The sequence below is a fragment of the Petromyzon marinus genome, chromosome 76 (genome assembly GCF_048934315.1).
Source record: "Petromyzon marinus isolate PM22_M1 ecotype Great Lakes invasive population chromosome 76, UKy_Petmar_22M1.pri1.0, whole genome shotgun sequence".
In the NCBI taxonomy this organism is placed as follows: domain Eukaryota; kingdom Metazoa; phylum Chordata; class Hyperoartia; order Petromyzontiformes; family Petromyzontidae; genus Petromyzon; species Petromyzon marinus.
In genome coordinates, this window is record NC_133742.1 from 3,875,915 (window position 1) to 3,894,878 (window position 18,964).

General features: G+C 54.1%; 1 protein-coding gene and 1 long non-coding RNA gene across 2 annotated transcripts; both read left to right on the plus strand.

Annotated features, from left to right (window-relative positions):
- Positions 1–1,684: 1,684 nt before the first annotated feature.
- Positions 1,685–10,644, plus strand: ATOX1 (antioxidant 1 copper chaperone). The gene is made up of 4 exons (XM_032980928.2): positions 1,685–1,795; positions 5,099–5,174; positions 8,179–8,306; positions 8,630–10,644. Exons 1-3 carry the CDS (start codon positions 1,790–1,792, stop codon positions 8,301–8,303), a joined length of 207 nt encoding a protein of 68 aa, XP_032836819.1. The 5' UTR covers positions 1,685–1,789; the 3' UTR covers positions 8,304–8,306; positions 8,630–10,644.
- A 2,595-nt stretch (positions 10,645–13,239) lies between these two features.
- LOC142907253 (uncharacterized) lies at positions 13,240–17,705 on the plus strand. The gene is made up of 2 exons (XR_012930884.1): positions 13,240–14,061; positions 16,549–17,705. It is a non-coding gene; the product is annotated as an uncharacterized LOC142907253 (long non-coding RNA).
- The last annotated feature ends 1,259 nt before the right edge of the window (positions 17,706–18,964 follow it).

Here is an 18,964-nt window from a genome sequence, read left to right on the forward strand (position 1 = left end):
ACTCACCCACCCACACACCCACCCACACACTCACTCACCCACCCACTCACTCACCCACTCACCCACCCACTCACCCACCCACTCACCCACCCACACACCCACTCACTCACTCACACACTCACTCACCCACCCACTCACCCACTCACTCACCCACCCACTCACTCACTCACCCACTCACCCACCCACTCACCCACCCACTCACCCACTCACTCACCCACTCACTCACCCACCCACTCACCCACTCACTCACCCACTCACCCACTCACCCACTCACTCACTCACCTACCCACTCACCCACCCACTCACCCACTCACTCACCCACCCACTCACTCACCCACTCACTCACCCACTCACCCACTCACTCACTCACCCATCCACCCACTCACCCACCCACTCACTCACCCACCCACTCACTCAATCACCCACCCACCCACTCACCCACCCACTCACCCACTCACTCACTCACCCACCCACTCACCCACTCACTCACTCACCCACTCACTCACCCACTCACCCACTCACTCAATCACCCACCCACCCACTCACCCACTCACCCAATCACCCACCCACCCACCCACTTACCCACCCACTCACCGACTCACTCACTCACCCACCCACCCACTCACCCACTCACTCACCCACTCACTCACTCACCCACCCACTCACCCACTCACTCACCCACTCACTCACCCACTCACTCACTCACCCACTCACCCACCCACTCACTCACCCACTCACTCACCCACTCACCCACCCACTCACCCACCCACTCACTCACCCACCCACTCACCCACCCACTCATCCACTCACTCAATCACCCACCCACCCACTTACCCACCCACTCACCCACTCACTCACTCACCCACCCACCCACTCACCCACTCACCCACTCACTCAATCACCCACCCACCCACCCACTTACCCACCCACTCACCCACTCACTCACTCACCCACCCACCCACTCACCCACTCACTCACCCACTCACTCACTCACCCACCCACTCACCCACTCAGTCACCCACCCACTCACCCACTCACTCACTCACCCACTCAGCCACCCACTCACCCACCCACTCACTCACCCACTCACCCACCCACTCACTCACCCACCCACTCACCCACCCACTCACTCACCAGCCCGTGTCACTCACTATCACCGATAGAAAGTTGGCCAGCTATTGGTCCACAGATTGACGCATCGCAAAGTGCAACTCATTAAACCGAACCAAATATCACGAAGTTAAAATCAACGTAAAGAGTGATGCGCGTGGATTCAAAAAGAGCGTTTTAGGTCTTCGGATTTCCTCCGAAATAAATTAATAATCTGAAGACGACGTCGGCGGGGCTCCTGATTGGTTCATTTGGCCCTCTCTCCAACTTGCATAAATTAGAAGGACCCCTCCTCCCGCCCCGCCCCGCCCCGCCCGATCGTATGGTCGTCCGCGGCATCCGCCTGTAAATAAAAGTCAAAATATTTTTTTAAAACAAAAAAATATATACGGCGACATTCAACGTGATGAATATATTTTCTAAATATAAAAAACCGCTTTCATTTTCACGCAAGCATTGCAACCGGAACCTTGCGAATCGTTTAAAAAATATATATATTTAAAAAAAATGCGTTAATTATTTCCAAGTCAGGCGCCCCATTGATTATTTATTTTTTTACCACCACCGAGGACAGCTATAAAGTTGAAGCGTTGGCACCTATAAGGACCCCCCCCTCCCCCCCACCGACTCGCCAGTCAGCTGCAAGCCGGAGTGCGCGTGTTGCCCACTCCACGTTACCATGACGGTAAAGTCACAACGCTGTCACCTACACACCCCCCTTCCCTCGTAACTTCGTTAAAGCTGCTGATCGTATTCAGCTACCTGGCATACTACGACCACAACATCCACCATCGCGATGGTTAATGGGCGCTGTAGTGATCGAAGGGTCGTGGCCTGAAACGTCTAAAGGTGTCCACGGCAGCCGTGCAGAGCAAGGGGGGGGGAGGTGGTTGGTTGGTTGTTGTTGTGGATGGTTAATGGGCGCTGTAGTGATCGAAGGGTCGTCCCCTGAAACGTCTAAAGGTGTCCACGGCAGCCGTGCAGAGCAAGGGGTGGTGGTTGGTTGGTTGTTGTTGTGGATGGTTAATGGGCGCTGTAGTGATCGAAGGGTCGTCCCCTGAAACGTCTAAAGGTGTCCACGGCAGCCGTGCAGAGCAAGGGGGGGTGGTTGGTTGGTTGGTTGTTGTGGATGGTTAATGGGCGCTGTAGTGATCGAAGGGTCGTCCCCTGAAACGTCTAAAGGTGTCCACGGCAGCCGTGCAGAGCAAGGGGGGGGTGGTTGGTTGGTTGTTGTGGATGGTTAATGGGCGCTGTAGTGATCGAAGGGTCGTGGCCTGAAACGTCTATAGGTGTCCACGGCAGCCGTGCCGAGCGACGCGTAGTGAACGTCGCTAGCACTGGAGGAGAGACAAAGGCGGCCGGGCGTGGTGGTGCTGGCCACCCACCCCCTCTGTGTGTGCCACAGTGCCGGTAGCCTTCATAGGTAGCGCTGCTACACTAACAGCACTTGCCCCTACAGCCTGTTAGAGGCTACACGGGGGACCTTTGTCTGTGTCTACCTTCATAGACACTGCTGCTGCTACTAACAGCACTTGCCCCTACAGCCTGCTAGAGGCTACACGGGGGACCTTTGTGTGTGTGTGTAACTGTGTGTGTAACTGTGTGTGTGTGTCTGTGTGTGTCTGTGTGTCTCTGTGTGTATCTGTGTTTGTGTATCTGTGTGAGTGTGTGTGTGACTGTGTGTGTGTGTGACTGTGTGTGTGTGACTGTGTGTGAGTCTGTGTGTGTGACTGTGTGTGAGTCTGTGTGTGTGTGTGACTGTGTGTGTGTGTGTGACTGTGTGTGTGTCTGTGTGTGTGTGTATCTGTGTGACTGTGTGAGTGTGTGTGACTGTGTGTGTGACTGTGTGAGTCTGTGTGTGTGTGAGTCTGTGTGTGTGTGAGTCTGTGTGTGTGTGTGACTGTGTGTGTGTGTGTGAGACTGTGACTGTGTGTGTGTCTGTGTGTGTGACTGTGTGTCTGTGTGTGACTGTGTGTGTGACTGTGTGTGTGACTGTGTGTGTGTCTGTGTGTGTGTCTGTGTGTGTGTGTCTGTGTGAGTGTGAGACTGTGTGTGTGTCTGTGTGACTGTGTGACTGTGTGTGTGTGTGACTGTGTAACTGTGTGTGTGTAACTGTGTGTCTGTGTGTGTCTGTGTGTGTGAGAAGGGGAGCGGTAGTGTAGCGGTTAGCGCTACGCTGCGCTATGAACCTGGCGACCCGGGTTCGATTCCCGCTCACGGCCAACACCACCGGTGACGATTATCTGAACCGGTCCTGGGCCTCCCCTAGGTCGACTCAGCCTCAAATGAGTACCTGGTGCGGTGTGTAAACATCGCCACTAGGGAGACAAAGGCGGTCGGGTGTGGTGCTGGCCACCCACCCCCTCGTGTACCGTTCCGGCCTTCATAGGTGCTCGCTAACAGCACTTGCCCCTACAGTCTGTTAATGCTATACCGGGGATCTTTATCTTTTATCTTTGTGTGTCTGTCTGTGTGTGTGTCTGTGTCTGTGTGTCTGTGTGTCTGTGTGACTGTGTGTGTGTGTCTGTGTGTGTGTAACTGTGTGAGACTGTGTCTGTGTGTGTGTCTGTGTGACTGTGTGTGTGTCTGTGTGACTGTGTGTGTGTCTGTGTGTGTGTGACTGTGTGACTGTGACTGTGTGTGTGACTGTGTGTGTGTGACTGTGTGTGTGTGAGGCTGTGTGTGTGACTGTGTGTGTGTGTGTGACTGTGTGTGTGTGACAGTGTGTGACTGTGTGTATCTGTGTGTGTGTGAATGTGTGTGTGTATCTGTGTGAGACTATGTATGTGTGTGTGTGTCTGTGTGACTGTGTGTGTGTCTGTGTGACTGTGTGTGTGACTGTGTGTGTGTGAGACTGTGTGTGTGTCTGTGTGTGTGTATCTGTGTGTAACTGTGTGTGTGTGACTGTGTGTGTGTGACTGTGTGTGTGACTGTGTGTGAGACTGTGTGTGTGTGACTGTGTGTGTGTGACTGTGTGTGTGTCTGTGTGTGTGTGACTGTGTGTGACTGTGTGTGTGACTGTGTGTGTGTGACTGTGTGTCTGTATGTTTGTCTGTGTGTGTGTGACTGTGTGTGTGTGAGACTGTGTGTGTGTGAGACTGTGTGTGTGTGACTGTGTGTGTGTGTGACTGTGTGTGTGTGTGACTGTGTGTGTGACTGTGTGTGTGTGTAACTGTGTGAAACTGTGTGTGTGTAACTGTGTGAAACTGTGTGTGTGTAACTGTGTGTGTGACTGTGTGTGACTGTGTGTGTGACTGTGTGTGACTGTGTGTGTCTGTGTGACTGTGTGACTGTGTGTGTGTGACTGTGTGTGTGACTGTGTGTGTGACTGTGTGTGTGACTGTGTGTATCTGTGTCTGTGTGACTGTGTGTGTGTGTCTGTGTGTGTGACTGTGTGTGTGTATCTGTGTGTGTGACTGTGTGTGTGTGACTGTGTGTGTGACTGTGTGTGTGTGACTGTGTGTGTGTGACTTTGTGTGTGTGTCTGTGTGACTGTGTGTGTGACTGTGTGTGTGTGACTGTGTGTGTGTGTGACTGTGTGTGTGTGACTGTGTGTGTGTGTGTGACTGTGTGTGACTGTGTGTATCTGTGTGTGTGTGAATGTGTGTATCTGTGTGAGACTATGTATGTGTGTGTGTCTGTGTCTGTGTGACTGTGTGTGTGTCTGTGTGACTGTGTGTGACTGTGTGTGTGTGAGACTGTGTGTGTGTGACTGTGTGTGTGTGTGACTGTGTGTGTGTGAGACTGTGTGTGTGTCTGTGTGTGTGACTGTGTGTGACTGTGTGTGTATCTGTGTGTGACTGTGTCTGTGTGTATCTGTGTGTGTGACTGTGTGTGTGTCTGTGTGTGTGACTGTGTGTGACTGTGTGTGTGTGTCTGTGTGACTGTGTGTGTGACTGTGTGTGTGTGTGACTGTGTGTGTGTGAGACTGTGTATGTGTGTGTGACTGTGTGTGTGTGACTGTGTGTGTGTGACTGTGTGTGTGTAGAAGGAGGAGTTCTTTGTCGACATGACCTGTGAAGGCTGTTCTGGCGCGGTTACTCGCGTCCTCAACAAACTTGGAGGTACGTGGCAGAGTGGTGGTGGTTGTGGTGGTGGTTGTGGTTGTGGTGGTTGTGGTGGTGGTTGTGGTGGTTGTGGTGATGGTTGTGGTGGTGGTTGTGGTGGTGGTTGTGGTGGTGGTTGTGGTGATGGTTGTGGTGGTTGTGGTGGTTGTGGTGGTGGTGGTGGTTGTGGTTGTTGTGGTTGTTGTGGTGGTTGTGGTGGTGGTTGTGGTGGTTGTGGTGGTGGTGGTTGTGGTTGTTGTGGTGGTTGTGGTGGTGGTGGTGGTTGTGGTGGTGGTTGTGGTCGTGGTGGTGGTTGTGGTTGTGGTGGTTGTGGTGGTGGTGGTGGTTGTGGTGGTGGTGGTTGTGGTGGTTGTGGTGGTGGTGGTTGTGGTGGTGGTTGTGGTGGTTGTGGTGGTGGTGGTGGTTGTGGTGGTGGTTGTGGTTGTTGTGGTGGTTGTGGTTGTTGTGGTGGTTGTGGTGGTGGTGGTGGTTGTGGTGGTGGTGGTTGTGGTGGTTGTGGTTGTTGTGGTGGTTGTGGTGGTGGTTGTGGTGGTGGTTGTGGTGGTGGTGGTTGTGGTGGTGGTTGTGGTGGTGGTGGTTGTGGTGGTGGTTGTGGTGGTGGTTGTAGTGGTGGTGGTTGTGGTGGTTGTGGTGGTGGTGGTGGTTGTGGTGGTGGTTGTGGTGGTGGTGGTTGTGGTGGTGGTTGTGGTGGTGGTGGTCGTGGTGGTGGTGGTGGTGGTCGTGGTGGTGGTGGTGGTGGTGGTGGTTGTGGTGGTTGTGGTGGTGGTTGTGGTGGTGGTTGTGGTGGTGGTGGTTGTGGTGGTGGTGGTGGTAGTGATGGTTGTGGTGGTGGTTGTGGTGGTTGTGGTGGTGGTTGTGGTGGTGGTGACGGTGGTTGTAGTGGTGGTGGTGTTAGTCAACATCTCCTAGCCACCGTGATGATGATGAAGATGAGACAGAGAGAGACGCAGACTCCAAATCTGCAGCAGCAGCAGGCATCGTCAGGTTCGGGATCGAACGCACGACCTCCTGTGTACCAGGCGAGGTAGTCAACATCTCTCAGTGTCTGGGATTGAACGCACGACCTCCTGCGTCCCAGGCGAGGTAGTCAACATCTCTCAGGGTCTGGGATTGAACCCACGAACTCCTGTGTACCAGGTGAGGTCGTCAACATCTCTCAGTGTCTGGGATTGAACCCACGACCTCCTGCGTACCAGGCGAGGTGGTCAACATCTCTCAGGGTCTGGGATTGAACCCACGACCTCCTGCGTACCAAGCGAGGTAGTCAATATCTCTCAGTGTCTGGGATCGATCCCACGACCTCCTGTGTACCAGGCGAGGTAGTCAACATCTCTCAGGGTCTGGGATTGAACCCACGACCTCCCGTGTACCAGGCGAGGTGGTCAACATCTCTCAGGGTCTGGGATTGAACCCACGACCTCCTGCGTACCAAGCGAGGTAGTCAACATCTCTCAGTGTCTGGGATCGATCCCACGACCTCCTGTGTACCAGGCGAGGTGGTCAACATGTCTCAGTTTCTGGGATTGAACCCACGACCTCCTGCATACCAGGCGAGGTAATTAACATCTCTTTGGGTCTGGGATTGAACCCACGACCTCCTGCGTACCAGGCGAAATGGTCAACATCTCTCAGCTTCTGGGATTGAACCCACGACCTCCTGCGTACCAGGCGAGGTAGTCGACATCTCTCAGTGTACGGGATTGAACCCACGACCTCCTGTGTACCAGGCGAGGTGGTCAACATCTCTCAGGGTCTGAGATTGAACCCACGACCTCCTGCGTATCAGGCGAGGTAGTCAAGATCTCTCAGTGTATGGGATTGAACCCACAACCTCCTGCGTTCCAGGCGAGGTAGTCAACATCTCTCAGTGTCTGGGATTGAACCCACGACCTCCTGCGTACCAGGCGAGGTAGTCAACATCTCTCTGTGTCTGGGATTGAACGCACGACCTCCTGTGTACCAGGCGAGGTAGTCAACATCTCTCAGTGTCTGGGATTGAACGCACGACCTCCTGCGTCCCAGGCGAGGTAGTCAACATCTCTCAGGGTCTGGGATTGAACCCACGAACTCCTGTGTACCAGGCGAGGTAGTCAACATCTCTCAGTGTCTGGGATTGAACCCACGACCTCCTACGTACCAGGCGAGGTGGTCAACATCTCTCAGGGTCTGGGATTGAACCCACGACCTCCCGTGGACCAGGCGAGGTGGTCAACATCTCTCAGGGTCTGGGATTGAACCCACGACCTCCTGTGTACCAGGTGAGGTCGTCAACATCTCTCAGTGTCTGGGATTGAACCCACGACCTCCTGCGTACCAGGCGAGGTGGTCAACATCTCTCAGGGTCTGGGATTGAACCCACGACCTCCTGCGTACCAAGCGAGGTAGTCAATATCTCTCAGTGTCTGGGATCGATCCCACGACCTCCTGTGTACCAGGCGAGGTAGTCAACATCTCTCAGTGTCTGGGATAGAACCCACGACCTCCCGTGTACCAGGCGAGGTAGTCAACATCTCTCAGTGTCTGGGATTGAACCCACGACCTCCTGTGTACCAGGCGAGGTAGTCAACATCTCTCAGTGTCTGGGATTGAACCCACGTCCTCCTGCGTACCAGGCGAGGTGGTCAACATCTCTCAGGGTCTGGGATTGAACCCACGACCTCCTGTGTACCAGGCGAGGTAGTCAACATCTCTCAGTGTCTGGGATAGAACCCACGACCTCCTGCGTACCAGGCGAGGTAGTCAACATCTCTCAGTGTCTGGGATTGAACCCACGACCTCCTGCGTACCAGGCGAGGTAGTCAACATCTCTCAGTGTCTGGGATTGAACCCACGACCTCCTGCGTACCAGGCGAGGTAGTCAACATCTCTCAGTGTCTGGGATAGAACCCACGACCTCCTGCGTACCAGGCGAGGTGTTCAACATCTCTCAGGGTCTGGTGGAACCTTTGTCTGTTGTTGTTGTGGTTGTTGTTGTTGTTGTGGTGGTGGTGGTGTAACGCAGGGGTCCAGTTTGAGATCGACCTTCCCAACAAGTCGGTCGTGATCGAGTCTCAGCACCGCGTGGAGTTGCTGCTGGAGACGCTGCTCAAGACGGGGAAGGATGCGGCCTACCGGGGGCCCAAGTGACTGGTGGGAGGGAGGGGAGGGGGGGAGGGGGGAGGGGAGGGAGGGAGGGGGGGGAGAGGGAGGGGAGGGAGGGGAGGGGAGGGGGGGAGGGAGGGGAGGGGAGGGGAGGGAGGGGGGGGAGGGAGGGGGGAGGGGAGGGGGGAGGGGAGGGAGGGGGGAAGGGAGGGAGGGGGGGAGGGGAGGGTGGGAGGGGGGAGACGCATGATCACGTCCATCATCACCCCCACCACCACCATCACCCCCACCATCACCACCACCACCATCACCACCACCACCACCATCACCCCCACCACCACCATCACTAACGCAGGCATCTCTATTCCCAGGTGTGTTGAGGACCCCAGGGGATCGCGGCGATTTGCCACCACCACCACCCCCGCCCCACACACCGTACCGCGTCACATGGACGCGGTCCCCCGCTAACCCCTCCCCCCAGCGTGGGTGACGTCACGGCGTGGGGGCGGCCATGACAGGTGTCGTGTTGAGTCGTTGTTTTTGGGGTTTGTACTTTTTTGTGGCTGCGCTCCCCCTGTTACAACCCCGTGGCTGGTCGCTTAACCGCGAACCCTTGACCGCTAACCCCCGTAACCGCTAACTCCTAACCCTTGACCGCTAACCCCCGTAACCGCTAACCCTTGACCGCTAACCCCCGTAACCGCGAACCCTTGACCGCTAACCCCCGTAACCGCTAACTCCTAACCCTTGACCGCTAACCCGCGTAACCGCTAACTCCCAACCCTTGACCGCTAACCCCCGTAACCGCGAACCCTTGACCGCTAACCCCCGTAACCGCTAACTCCTAACCCTTGACCGCTAACCCCCGTAACTGCTAACTCCTAACCCTTGACCGCTAACCCCCGTAACCGCTAACTCCCAACCCTTGACCGCTAACCCCCGTAACCGCTAACTCCTAACCCTTGACCGCTAAACCCCCGTAACCGCTAATTCCTAACCCTTGACCGCTAACCCCCGTAACCGCTAACTCCCAACCCTTGACCGCTAACCCCCGTAACCGCTAACTCCCAACCCTTGACCGCTAACCCCCGTAACCGCTAACTCCTAACCATTGACCGCTAAACCCCCGTAACCGCTAACTCCTAACCCTTGACCGCTAACCCCCGTAACTGCTAACTCCTAACCCTTGACCGCTAACCCCCGTAACCGCTAACTCCCAACCCTTGACCGCTAACCCCCGTAACCGCTAACTCCCAACCCTTGACCGCTAACCCACATAGCCGCTGACTCCTAACTGCTACCCCTTGACCGCTAAGCCTTGACCGCTAACCCCTCTACCGCTAACTCCTAACCCTTAACCGCTAACCGTTAACCGCTAACCCTTATCCGCTAACCCCTTTACCGCTAAAACCCCTACTCGCTAACTCCTAACCTCAATCTGTTCACCGCTAACTGTTAACCCGCTAATCTTTCACCGTGAACTCCTTAACTTTTTACCCCTAGCCTCTAACCCCTAACCGCTGTTAGCCCCTAAACCGTTATCCCCTAACCGTTATCCCCTAACCGTTATCCCCTAACCGCTAACCCCTAGCCTCTAACCCCTAGCCTCTAACCCCTAGCCTCTAACCCCTAGCCTCTGACCCCTAGCCTCTGACCCCTAGCCTCTAACCCCTAGCCTCTAACCCCTAGCCTCTAACCCCTAGCCTCTAACCCCTAACCTCTAACCCCTAGCCTCTAACCCCTAGCCTCTAACCGCTAACCACTAACCTCTAACCCCTAGCTTCTAACCCCTAACCTCTAACCCCTAGCCTCTAACCCCATAGCCTCTAACCCCTAACCGTTATCCCCTAACCGTTATCCCCTAACCGTTATCCCCTAACCGCTAACCCCATAGCCTCTAACCCCTGTTAAACGCTAACCCCAAATCCTATCCCGCAGTGCCGGGTGTAGCCGTGAACCCCGTAGCCTGGGCTGTCGATAGGGCGGGGGGGCAGGGGGGAGCCTCTGGGCACGAACGTTGCCTGGACGTTGCCTGGACGTTGCCGTCACTGTGAGGGATTGGACGAGCGAATTAAACGTTGCCCGGACGTTGCCTGAACGTTGTCTGAACGTTGCCCTGCTTGTGAGAGACTGGACGAGCGAATTAAACGTTGCCCGGACGTTGCCTGAACGTTGTCTGAACGTTGCCCTGCTTGTGAGAGACTGGACGAGCGAATTAAACGTTGCCCGAACGTTGCCTGAACGTTGTCTGAACGTTGCCCTGCTTGTGAGAGACTGGACGAGCGAATTAAACGTTGCCCGGACGTTGCCTGAACGTTGTCTGAACGTTGCCCTGCTTGTGAGAGACTGGACGAGCGAATTAAACGTTGCCCGGACGTTGCCTGAACGTTGTCTGAACGTTGCCCTGCTTGTGGAAGAGTGGGCATCACGTGGGCATCACGTGGGTGTGAGGCTGCCTTGGAGGGGGTCACGAGGTCATGGAGGGGGGTGGAGGAGGGGGGCGAGGCACGGGGGGAGGGGCACGTGGGTGGGGGTAGCCAAGCCGAGCAAATATAAAACTATGGTGTGTGTCAATGTGTGTGTCACTGTGTCACTGTGTGTGTCACTGTGTCACTGTGTGTGTGTCACTGTGTGTGTGTCACTGTGTGTGTGTGTCACTGTGTGTGTCACTGTGTGTGTGTGTATCACTGTGTGTGTGTCACTGTGTGTGTGCCACTGTGTGTCACTGTGTGTGTGTCACTGTGTGTCACTGTGTGTGTGTGTTACTGTGTGTGTCACTGTGTGTGTGTGTCACTGTGTGTGTGTGTCACTGTGTGTGTCACTGTGTGTGTGTCACTGTGTGTCACTGTGTGTGTCACTGTGTGTGTCACTGTGTGTCACTGTGTGTGTCACTGTGTGTGTCACTGTGTGTCTCACTGTGTGTGTGTGTCACTGTGTGTGTCACTGTGTGTGTTACTGTGTGTGTGTCACTGTGTGTCTGTGTGTGTGTCACTGTGTGTGTGTCACTGTGTGTGTGTCACTGTGTGTCAGTGTGTGTGTTACTGTGTGTGTGTTACTGTGTGTGTGTCACTGTGTGTGTGTCACTGTGTGTATGTCACTGTGTGTGTGTGTGTCACTGTGTGTGTCACTGTGTGTGTGTCACTGTGTGTGTCACTGTGTGTGTGTCACTGTGTGTCACTGTGTGTGTCACTGTGTGTCACTGTGTGTGTCACTGTGTGTGTGTTTGTCACTGCGTGTGTGTCACTGCGTGTGTCACTGCGTGTGTCACTGCCTTAACGTGCACCTAGCCTGGCACAAGCGGTCAGCACTACGCCGCGCCACGAACCTGGCTACGACCCGAGTTCAATTCCCGCTCACGGCCACCACCGGTGACGATTCTCCAAACCAGTCTCTGGGCCTCCCCTAGGTCGACTCAGCCTCAAACGAGTACCTGGTGTAGTGTAGCGGTGGTGGCGGTGGTGGCGTAGCGGTGGTGGTGTAGCGGTGGTGGTGTAGCGGTGGTGTAGTGGTGGTGGTGCTGTAGTGGTGGTGGTGTAGTGGTGGTGGTGTAGCGGTGGTGGTGTAGCGGTGGTGGTGTAGCGGTGGTGTGGTGGTGGTGTGGTGGTGGTGTAGCGGTGGTGGTGGTGTCGTGGTGGTGGTGTAGTAGTGAACATCGCTAGCACTGGGGGAGAGACAAAGGCGGCCGGGCGTGGTGGCGCTGGCCACCCACTATCTTGCAGGCCTTCGCACGTGGTGCTCTCTAACAGCACTTGCCCCATGTACTGTGACCGGGTCTGTCAAGGCTACACGGGGGGCCTTTGTCTTTGTTTGATGGTACACGGAATGCAACGTTCCAGTGAGCAGAACTTTGATCTCACCCACCCACACACAAACCCACCCACCCATTCACCCACCCACTCACCCACCCACACACTCACCAACCCATTCACCCACCCATTCACCCACCCACTCACCCACACACCCACCCACCCACTCACCCACCCACACACCCACTCACCCACCCACTCACCCACCCACTCACCCACTCACCCACTCACCCAAACACTCACCCACTCACCCACCCACTCACCCACCCACTCACCCACCCACTCACTCACCCACCCACTCACCCACTCACCCACTCACCCACCCACCCACTCACCCACCCACTCACCCACCCACTCACCCACCCACTCACCCACCCACCCATTCACCCACCCACTCACCCACCCACACACCCACCCACCCACCCAAACACTCACCCAAACACTCACCCAAACACTCACCACACACCCACTCACCCACACACAAACCCACCAACCCATTCACCCACCCACTCACCCACCCACTCACCCACCCACCCACCCACTCACCCGCTCGCCCACCCACCCACTCACCCAAACACTCACCACACACCCACCCAAACACCCACCCACTCACCCATACAATCACCTACACACCCACCCTCTCACTCCATCAGCCACCCACTCACTCACCCACCCACTCACCTACCCACCCACTGACGCACTCACCCACCCACTCACCTACCCACCCTCCCACTGACGCACTCACCCACCCACTCACCCACCCACTCACCCCCCCACTCACCCACTCACCCACCCACTCACCCACCCACTCACCCACCCACACGCTCGCCCACCCACTCACCCACCCACTCACCCACTCACTCACCCACTCACTCATTCACCCACCCACCCACACGCTCGCCCACCCACCCACATGCTCACCCACCCACTCGCCCACCCACCCACTCACCCAAACACCACCCACCCACCCACACGCCCACCCACCCACATGCTCACCCACCCACTCGCCCACCCACCCACTCATCCAAACACCACCCACCCACCCACACGCCCACCCAACCACATGCTCACCCACCCACTCACCCACTCACGCACCCACCCACCCAGTCACCCACCCACTAACCCACCCACTCCCCCACCCACACATCCACAACAACCGCCATCCACCACTAAGTGGCGGTGACATCCCCACGACGCTTGTGCCAGGCTATGTGCACCTTGAGGCCACGTGAAGTGTCGAACGCCCGCGGGCAGGAGGTCACGGGGCAGACCCAGGTGCCACGGGTCGACTGACTGAGATGACTGGCTGATGCACCACCTGTGCCCCCTACTGTGCCAACTTGCTGTGCTTTAGCCACCCGGTGCTCCGCTCGTTGTTGTGAGCGTCGCTCCTCCGCCCTCCGTTGTTGTTGGAGGGCGACTGCCTCCAACTGCCCAGTAGCGTCCTTCACGAGCCTCCTCCACAGAGGCCGATCTTGACACCGCTGGTACCAGTCATCGGCAAGTTTACGCAGCTCCACGTCCTCCTGTACCACATCACTCCATCTCTTCTCTAGCCCGTGCCGCGCCCGTTTAGCCCCCTCGATCTGGCCGAACAAAAGCTGTTTCGGCATGCGGTGGCTGGGCATGCGGGCTACATGACCCAGCCAACGCAGCCTTGCCTGCCGGAGGAGCTCACCGATGGGACTTTGTCCAGATCTTTCAATGATTTGTGAGCTCACACAATACATCCTGATAAAACCCAGGATGGATCGTAGGCAGGCCAGCCTAAATGTTTCTAACCGGCAAAGATGTTCTATTAGGGGGGTCCACGTTTCGCAAGCGTAGAGAAGGGAGGGAATGACCGTGGCCGAGAAGACCTGAAGCTTAGTGCGGAGCGACAGACCAGGTAGCTTCCACACAGCGTTACGCAACCGATGAAACGATATTGCCGCTCGACTGATTTGGAGTGAGACCTCTGCTGTTAAACCGGAGCCGGTCATGAGCACACTGCCCAGGTATGAGAAAATCTCCACTCTCTCCACATCTTCCTTATCACCGATTGACCGCACCCGGGCATCGATCAGCCTCCCATTGTATCTGCACCAGATGGAAATTCTTCCGGTACAGTCATCGAAGGCTTCACGAACTACGTGGTCGAAATAGATGTTAAATAATGTGGGAACCAGAGGACATCCCTGTCGCACCCCAAGGTGTACAGGGAATGGCTCCGACTCCCGGCCACGTAGTTTTACCCGGGCCCGCTCACCATCATGAAGGTCCTTAATGATCGTGAGCAGAGGGTCAGGGACTCCAAAAGCACGAAGAACAACCCAGAGCCCAGGCCTACTGATGGTAGCATAGGCCTTGACCAGGTCAATAAAGCAGAGATGTAGGTCTTGTTGGAATTTCCTACACCTCCGCTGTAGCACTCACCACCCACTCACCCAACCACGTACCCACTCACCCACTCACCCACCCACTCACCACACACCCACTCACCCACTCACCCATAAACTCACCCACACACTCACCCACACACCTACCCACTCACCACACACCCACTCACCCACTCACCCATACACTCACCCATACACTCACCACACACCCACCCACTCACCCACTCACCCAAACACCACACACCCAGCAACTCACCCACCCACACACCCACACACCCACCCACTCACCCATTCACTCACCTACACACCCACCCTCTCACTCCATCAGCCACCCACTCACCCACGCACACACCCACTCACCCATGCACTCACTCACCCATAGACTCACCTACACACCTGGCCGGGTCCTCCCTTAGTCGTTCACCCACTCACTCACCCACCCACTCACCCACTGATTCACCCACCCACTCACCGACCCATCCACTCACCCACTCACCCATCCACTCATCCACTCACTCATCCATTCACTCACTCACCCACCCACTCACCCACACACCCACCCAATGATTCACCTACCCACTCACCCATCCATCCACTCACCCACTCACCCATCCACTCACCTACTCACTCACCCATTTACTCACCCACTCACCCACCCACTCACCCACTCACCCACTCACCCAGCCATCCACTGACCCACTCACTCACTCACTGACCCACTCGCTCACTCACTCGCTCACTCACTCACTCACCCACCCACTCACTCACTCACTCACCCACTCACTCACTCACCCACCCACTCACCCACCCACTCACTCACCCACACACCCACTCACTCACCCACCCACCCACCCACTCACTCACTCACCCACTCACTCACCCACTCACTCACTCACTCACCCACTCACTCACCCACTCACTCACCCACTCACTCACCCACTCACTCACCCACTCACTCATACACTCACTCACTCACCCACTCACCCACTCACTCACTCACCCACTCACTCACCCACTCACCCACTCACTCACCCACTCACTCACCCACTCACCCACTCACTCACCCACCCACTCACTCACCCACTCACCCACTCACTCACCCACTCACTCACCCACCCACTCACTCACCCACTCACTCACCCACTCACTCACCCACTCACTCATACACTCACTCATACGCTCACTCACTCACCCACTTACCCACTCACTCACTCACCCACTCACTCACCCACCCACTCACCCACTCACCCATCCCTCACTCACCCACTCACTCATACACTCACTCATACACTCACTCACTCACCCACTTACCCACTCACTCACTCACCCACTCACTCACCCACCCACTCACCCACTCACCCACTCACTCACTCACCCACTCACCCACTCACTCACTCACCCACTCACTCACCCACTCACCCACTCACTCACCCACCCACTCACTCACCCACTCACCCACTCACTCACCCACCCACTCACCCACTCACCCACCCACCCACCCACTCACCCACTCACTCACCCACCCACTCACTCACCCACTCACCCACTCACTCACCCACTCACTCACCCACTCACCCACTCACTCACCCACCCACTCACTCACCCACTCACCCACTCACTCACCCACCCACTCACCCACTCACCCACCCACCCACCCACTCACCCACTCACTCACCCACTCACTCACTCACTCACCCACTCACTCACTCACCCACTCACTCACTCACCCACTCACCCACTCACTCACCCACCCACTCACTCACCCACTCACCCACTCACTCACCCACTCACTCACCCACTCACTCACTCACCCACTCACCCACTCACCCACTCACTCACCCACTCACTCACTCACCCACTCACTCACTCACCCACTCACTCACTCACCCACTCACCCACTCACTCACCCACCCACTCACTCACCCACTCACCCACTCACTCACCCACTCACTCACCCACTCACCCACTCACCCACTCACCCACTCACTCACCCACTCACTCACCCACCCACTCACCCACTCACTCACCCACTCACCCACTCACTCACCCACTCACCCACTCACCCTCTCCCCCCCTTGTCTCCCTTCTGCCTCTCGCACTCCGCAGCAGCAGCAGCGTCAACACTGCCCACAAACTCGCGCAGGGTGCAAGAGATAGTGGGAGAGATAGTGAGAGAGATAGTGAGAGATAGTGAGAGATAGTGAGAGAGATAGTGAGAGAGATAGTGAGATAGTGAGATAGTGAGAGAGATAGTGAGAGAGATAGAGAGATAGTGAGAGACAGAGAGAGATAGTGAGATAGATAGAGAGAGATATTGAGAGAGATAGTGAGAGAGATTGTGAGATAGTGAGAGAGATAGTGAGATAGATAGTGAGAGAGATAGTGAGAGAGATTGTGAGAGAGATAGTGAGAGATAGTGAGAGAGATAGTGAGAGAGATAGTGAGAGATAGTGAGAGAGATAGTGAGAGATAATGAGATAGATAGAGAGATAGTGAGAGAGATAGTGAGAGAGATAGTGAGAGAGATAGTGAGAGAGATAGTGAGAGAGATAGTGAGAGAGATAGAGAGATAGTGAGAGAGATAGAGAGATAGTGAGAGAGATAGTGAGAGACAGAGAGAGATAGTGAGAGAGATAGAGAGAGAGATAGTGAGAGAGATATTGAGAGAGATAGTGAGAGACAGAGAGAGATAGTGAGATAGATAGTGAGAGAGATAGTGAGAGAGATAGTGAGAGATAGAGAGAGAGATAGTGAGAGAGATATTGAGAGAGATAGTGAGAGAGAGATAGTGAGAGATATTGAGAGAGATAGAGAGATAGTGAGAGACAGAGAGAGATAGTGAGAGAGATAGTGAGAGAGATATTGAGAGAGATAGTGAGAGAGATAGTGAGAGATAGTGAGAGACAGAGAGAGATAGTGAGAGAGATAGTGAGAGACATTGAGAGAGATAGTGATAGAGATAGTGAGAGACATTGAGAGAGATAGTGATAGAGATATTGAGAGAGATATTGAGATAGTGAAATAGTGAGATAGTGAAATAGTGACAGAGAGATAGTGATAGAGATATTGAGAGAGATATTGAGAGAGACATTGAGAGAGATAGTGATAGAGATATTGAGAGAGATATTGAGAGAGACATTGAGAGAGAGATAGTGATAGAGATATTGAGAGAGATACTGAGAGAGATAGTGAGATAGATAGAGAGAGATAGAGATAGTGAGAGAGATAGTGAGATAGTGAGAGAGATAGTGAGATAGAGAGACGGAGAGAGATAGAGAGATAGTGAGAGAGATAGTGAGATAGTGAGAGACACAGAGAGAGATAGAGAGAGATAGTGATAGAGATATTGAGAGATATTGAGAGAGATAGTGAGAGAGATAGTGATAGAGATATTGAGAGAGATATTGAGAGACATTGAGAGAGATAGTGATAGAGATATTGAGAGAGATATTGAGAGAGAGATAGCGAGAGATAGTTAGATAGATAGTGAGAGAGATAGTGATAGAGATAGTGATGGAGATATTGAGAGAGATATATTGAGAGACATTGAGAGAGATAGTGAGAGAGATAGTGAGAGAGATAGTGATAGAGATAGTGAGAGAGACATTGAGAGAGATAGTGAGAGAGATATTGAGAGACATTGAGAGAGATAGTGATAGAGATATTGAGAGATATTGAGAGAGATAGTGATTGAGATAATGAGAGAGATAGAGAGATAGTGATTGAGATAATGAGAGAGATAGAGAGATAGTGAGAGAGATAGTGAGAGAGATAGAAAGAGATAGTGAAAGAGATAGTGAGAGAGATAGTGAGAGAGATAGTGAGAGAGATATTGAGAGACATTGAGAGAGATAGTGATAGAGATATTGAGAGATATTGAGAGAGATAGTGATTGAGATAATGAGAGAGATAGAGAGATAGTGATTGAGATAATGAGAGAGATAGAGAGATAGTGAGAGAGATAGTGAGAGAGATAGAAAGAGATAGTGAGAGAGATAGTGAGAGAGATAGTGAGAGAGATAGTGAGAGAGATATTGAGAGACATTGAGAGAGATAGTGATAGAGATATTGAGAGATATTGAGAGAGATAGTGATTGAGATAATGAGAGAGATAGAGAGATAGTGATTGAGATAATGAGAGAGATAGAGAGATAGTGATTGAGATAATGAGAGAGATAGAGAGATAGTGATTGAGATAATGAGAGAGATAGAGAGATAGTGAGAGAGATAGTGATAGTGAGTGAGATTGTGAGAGAGATAGTGAGAGAGATAGTGAGAGAGATGTGAGAAGATGAATATGTGAGAGATAGTGATAGAGTTGAGAGATAGTGAGAGAGATAGTGAGTGAGATATGAGAGAGATATTGAGAGAGATATTGAGAGAAGGTGGATGTGGAGAGATAGGAGAGAGTTATGAGAAGGAGAGAGATAGTGAAGAGGAGATAGTGATAGAGCTAGGTGAGAGAGATATTGAGAGAGAGATAGTGATAGAGTATTGAGAGAGATATTGAGAGAGATAATAC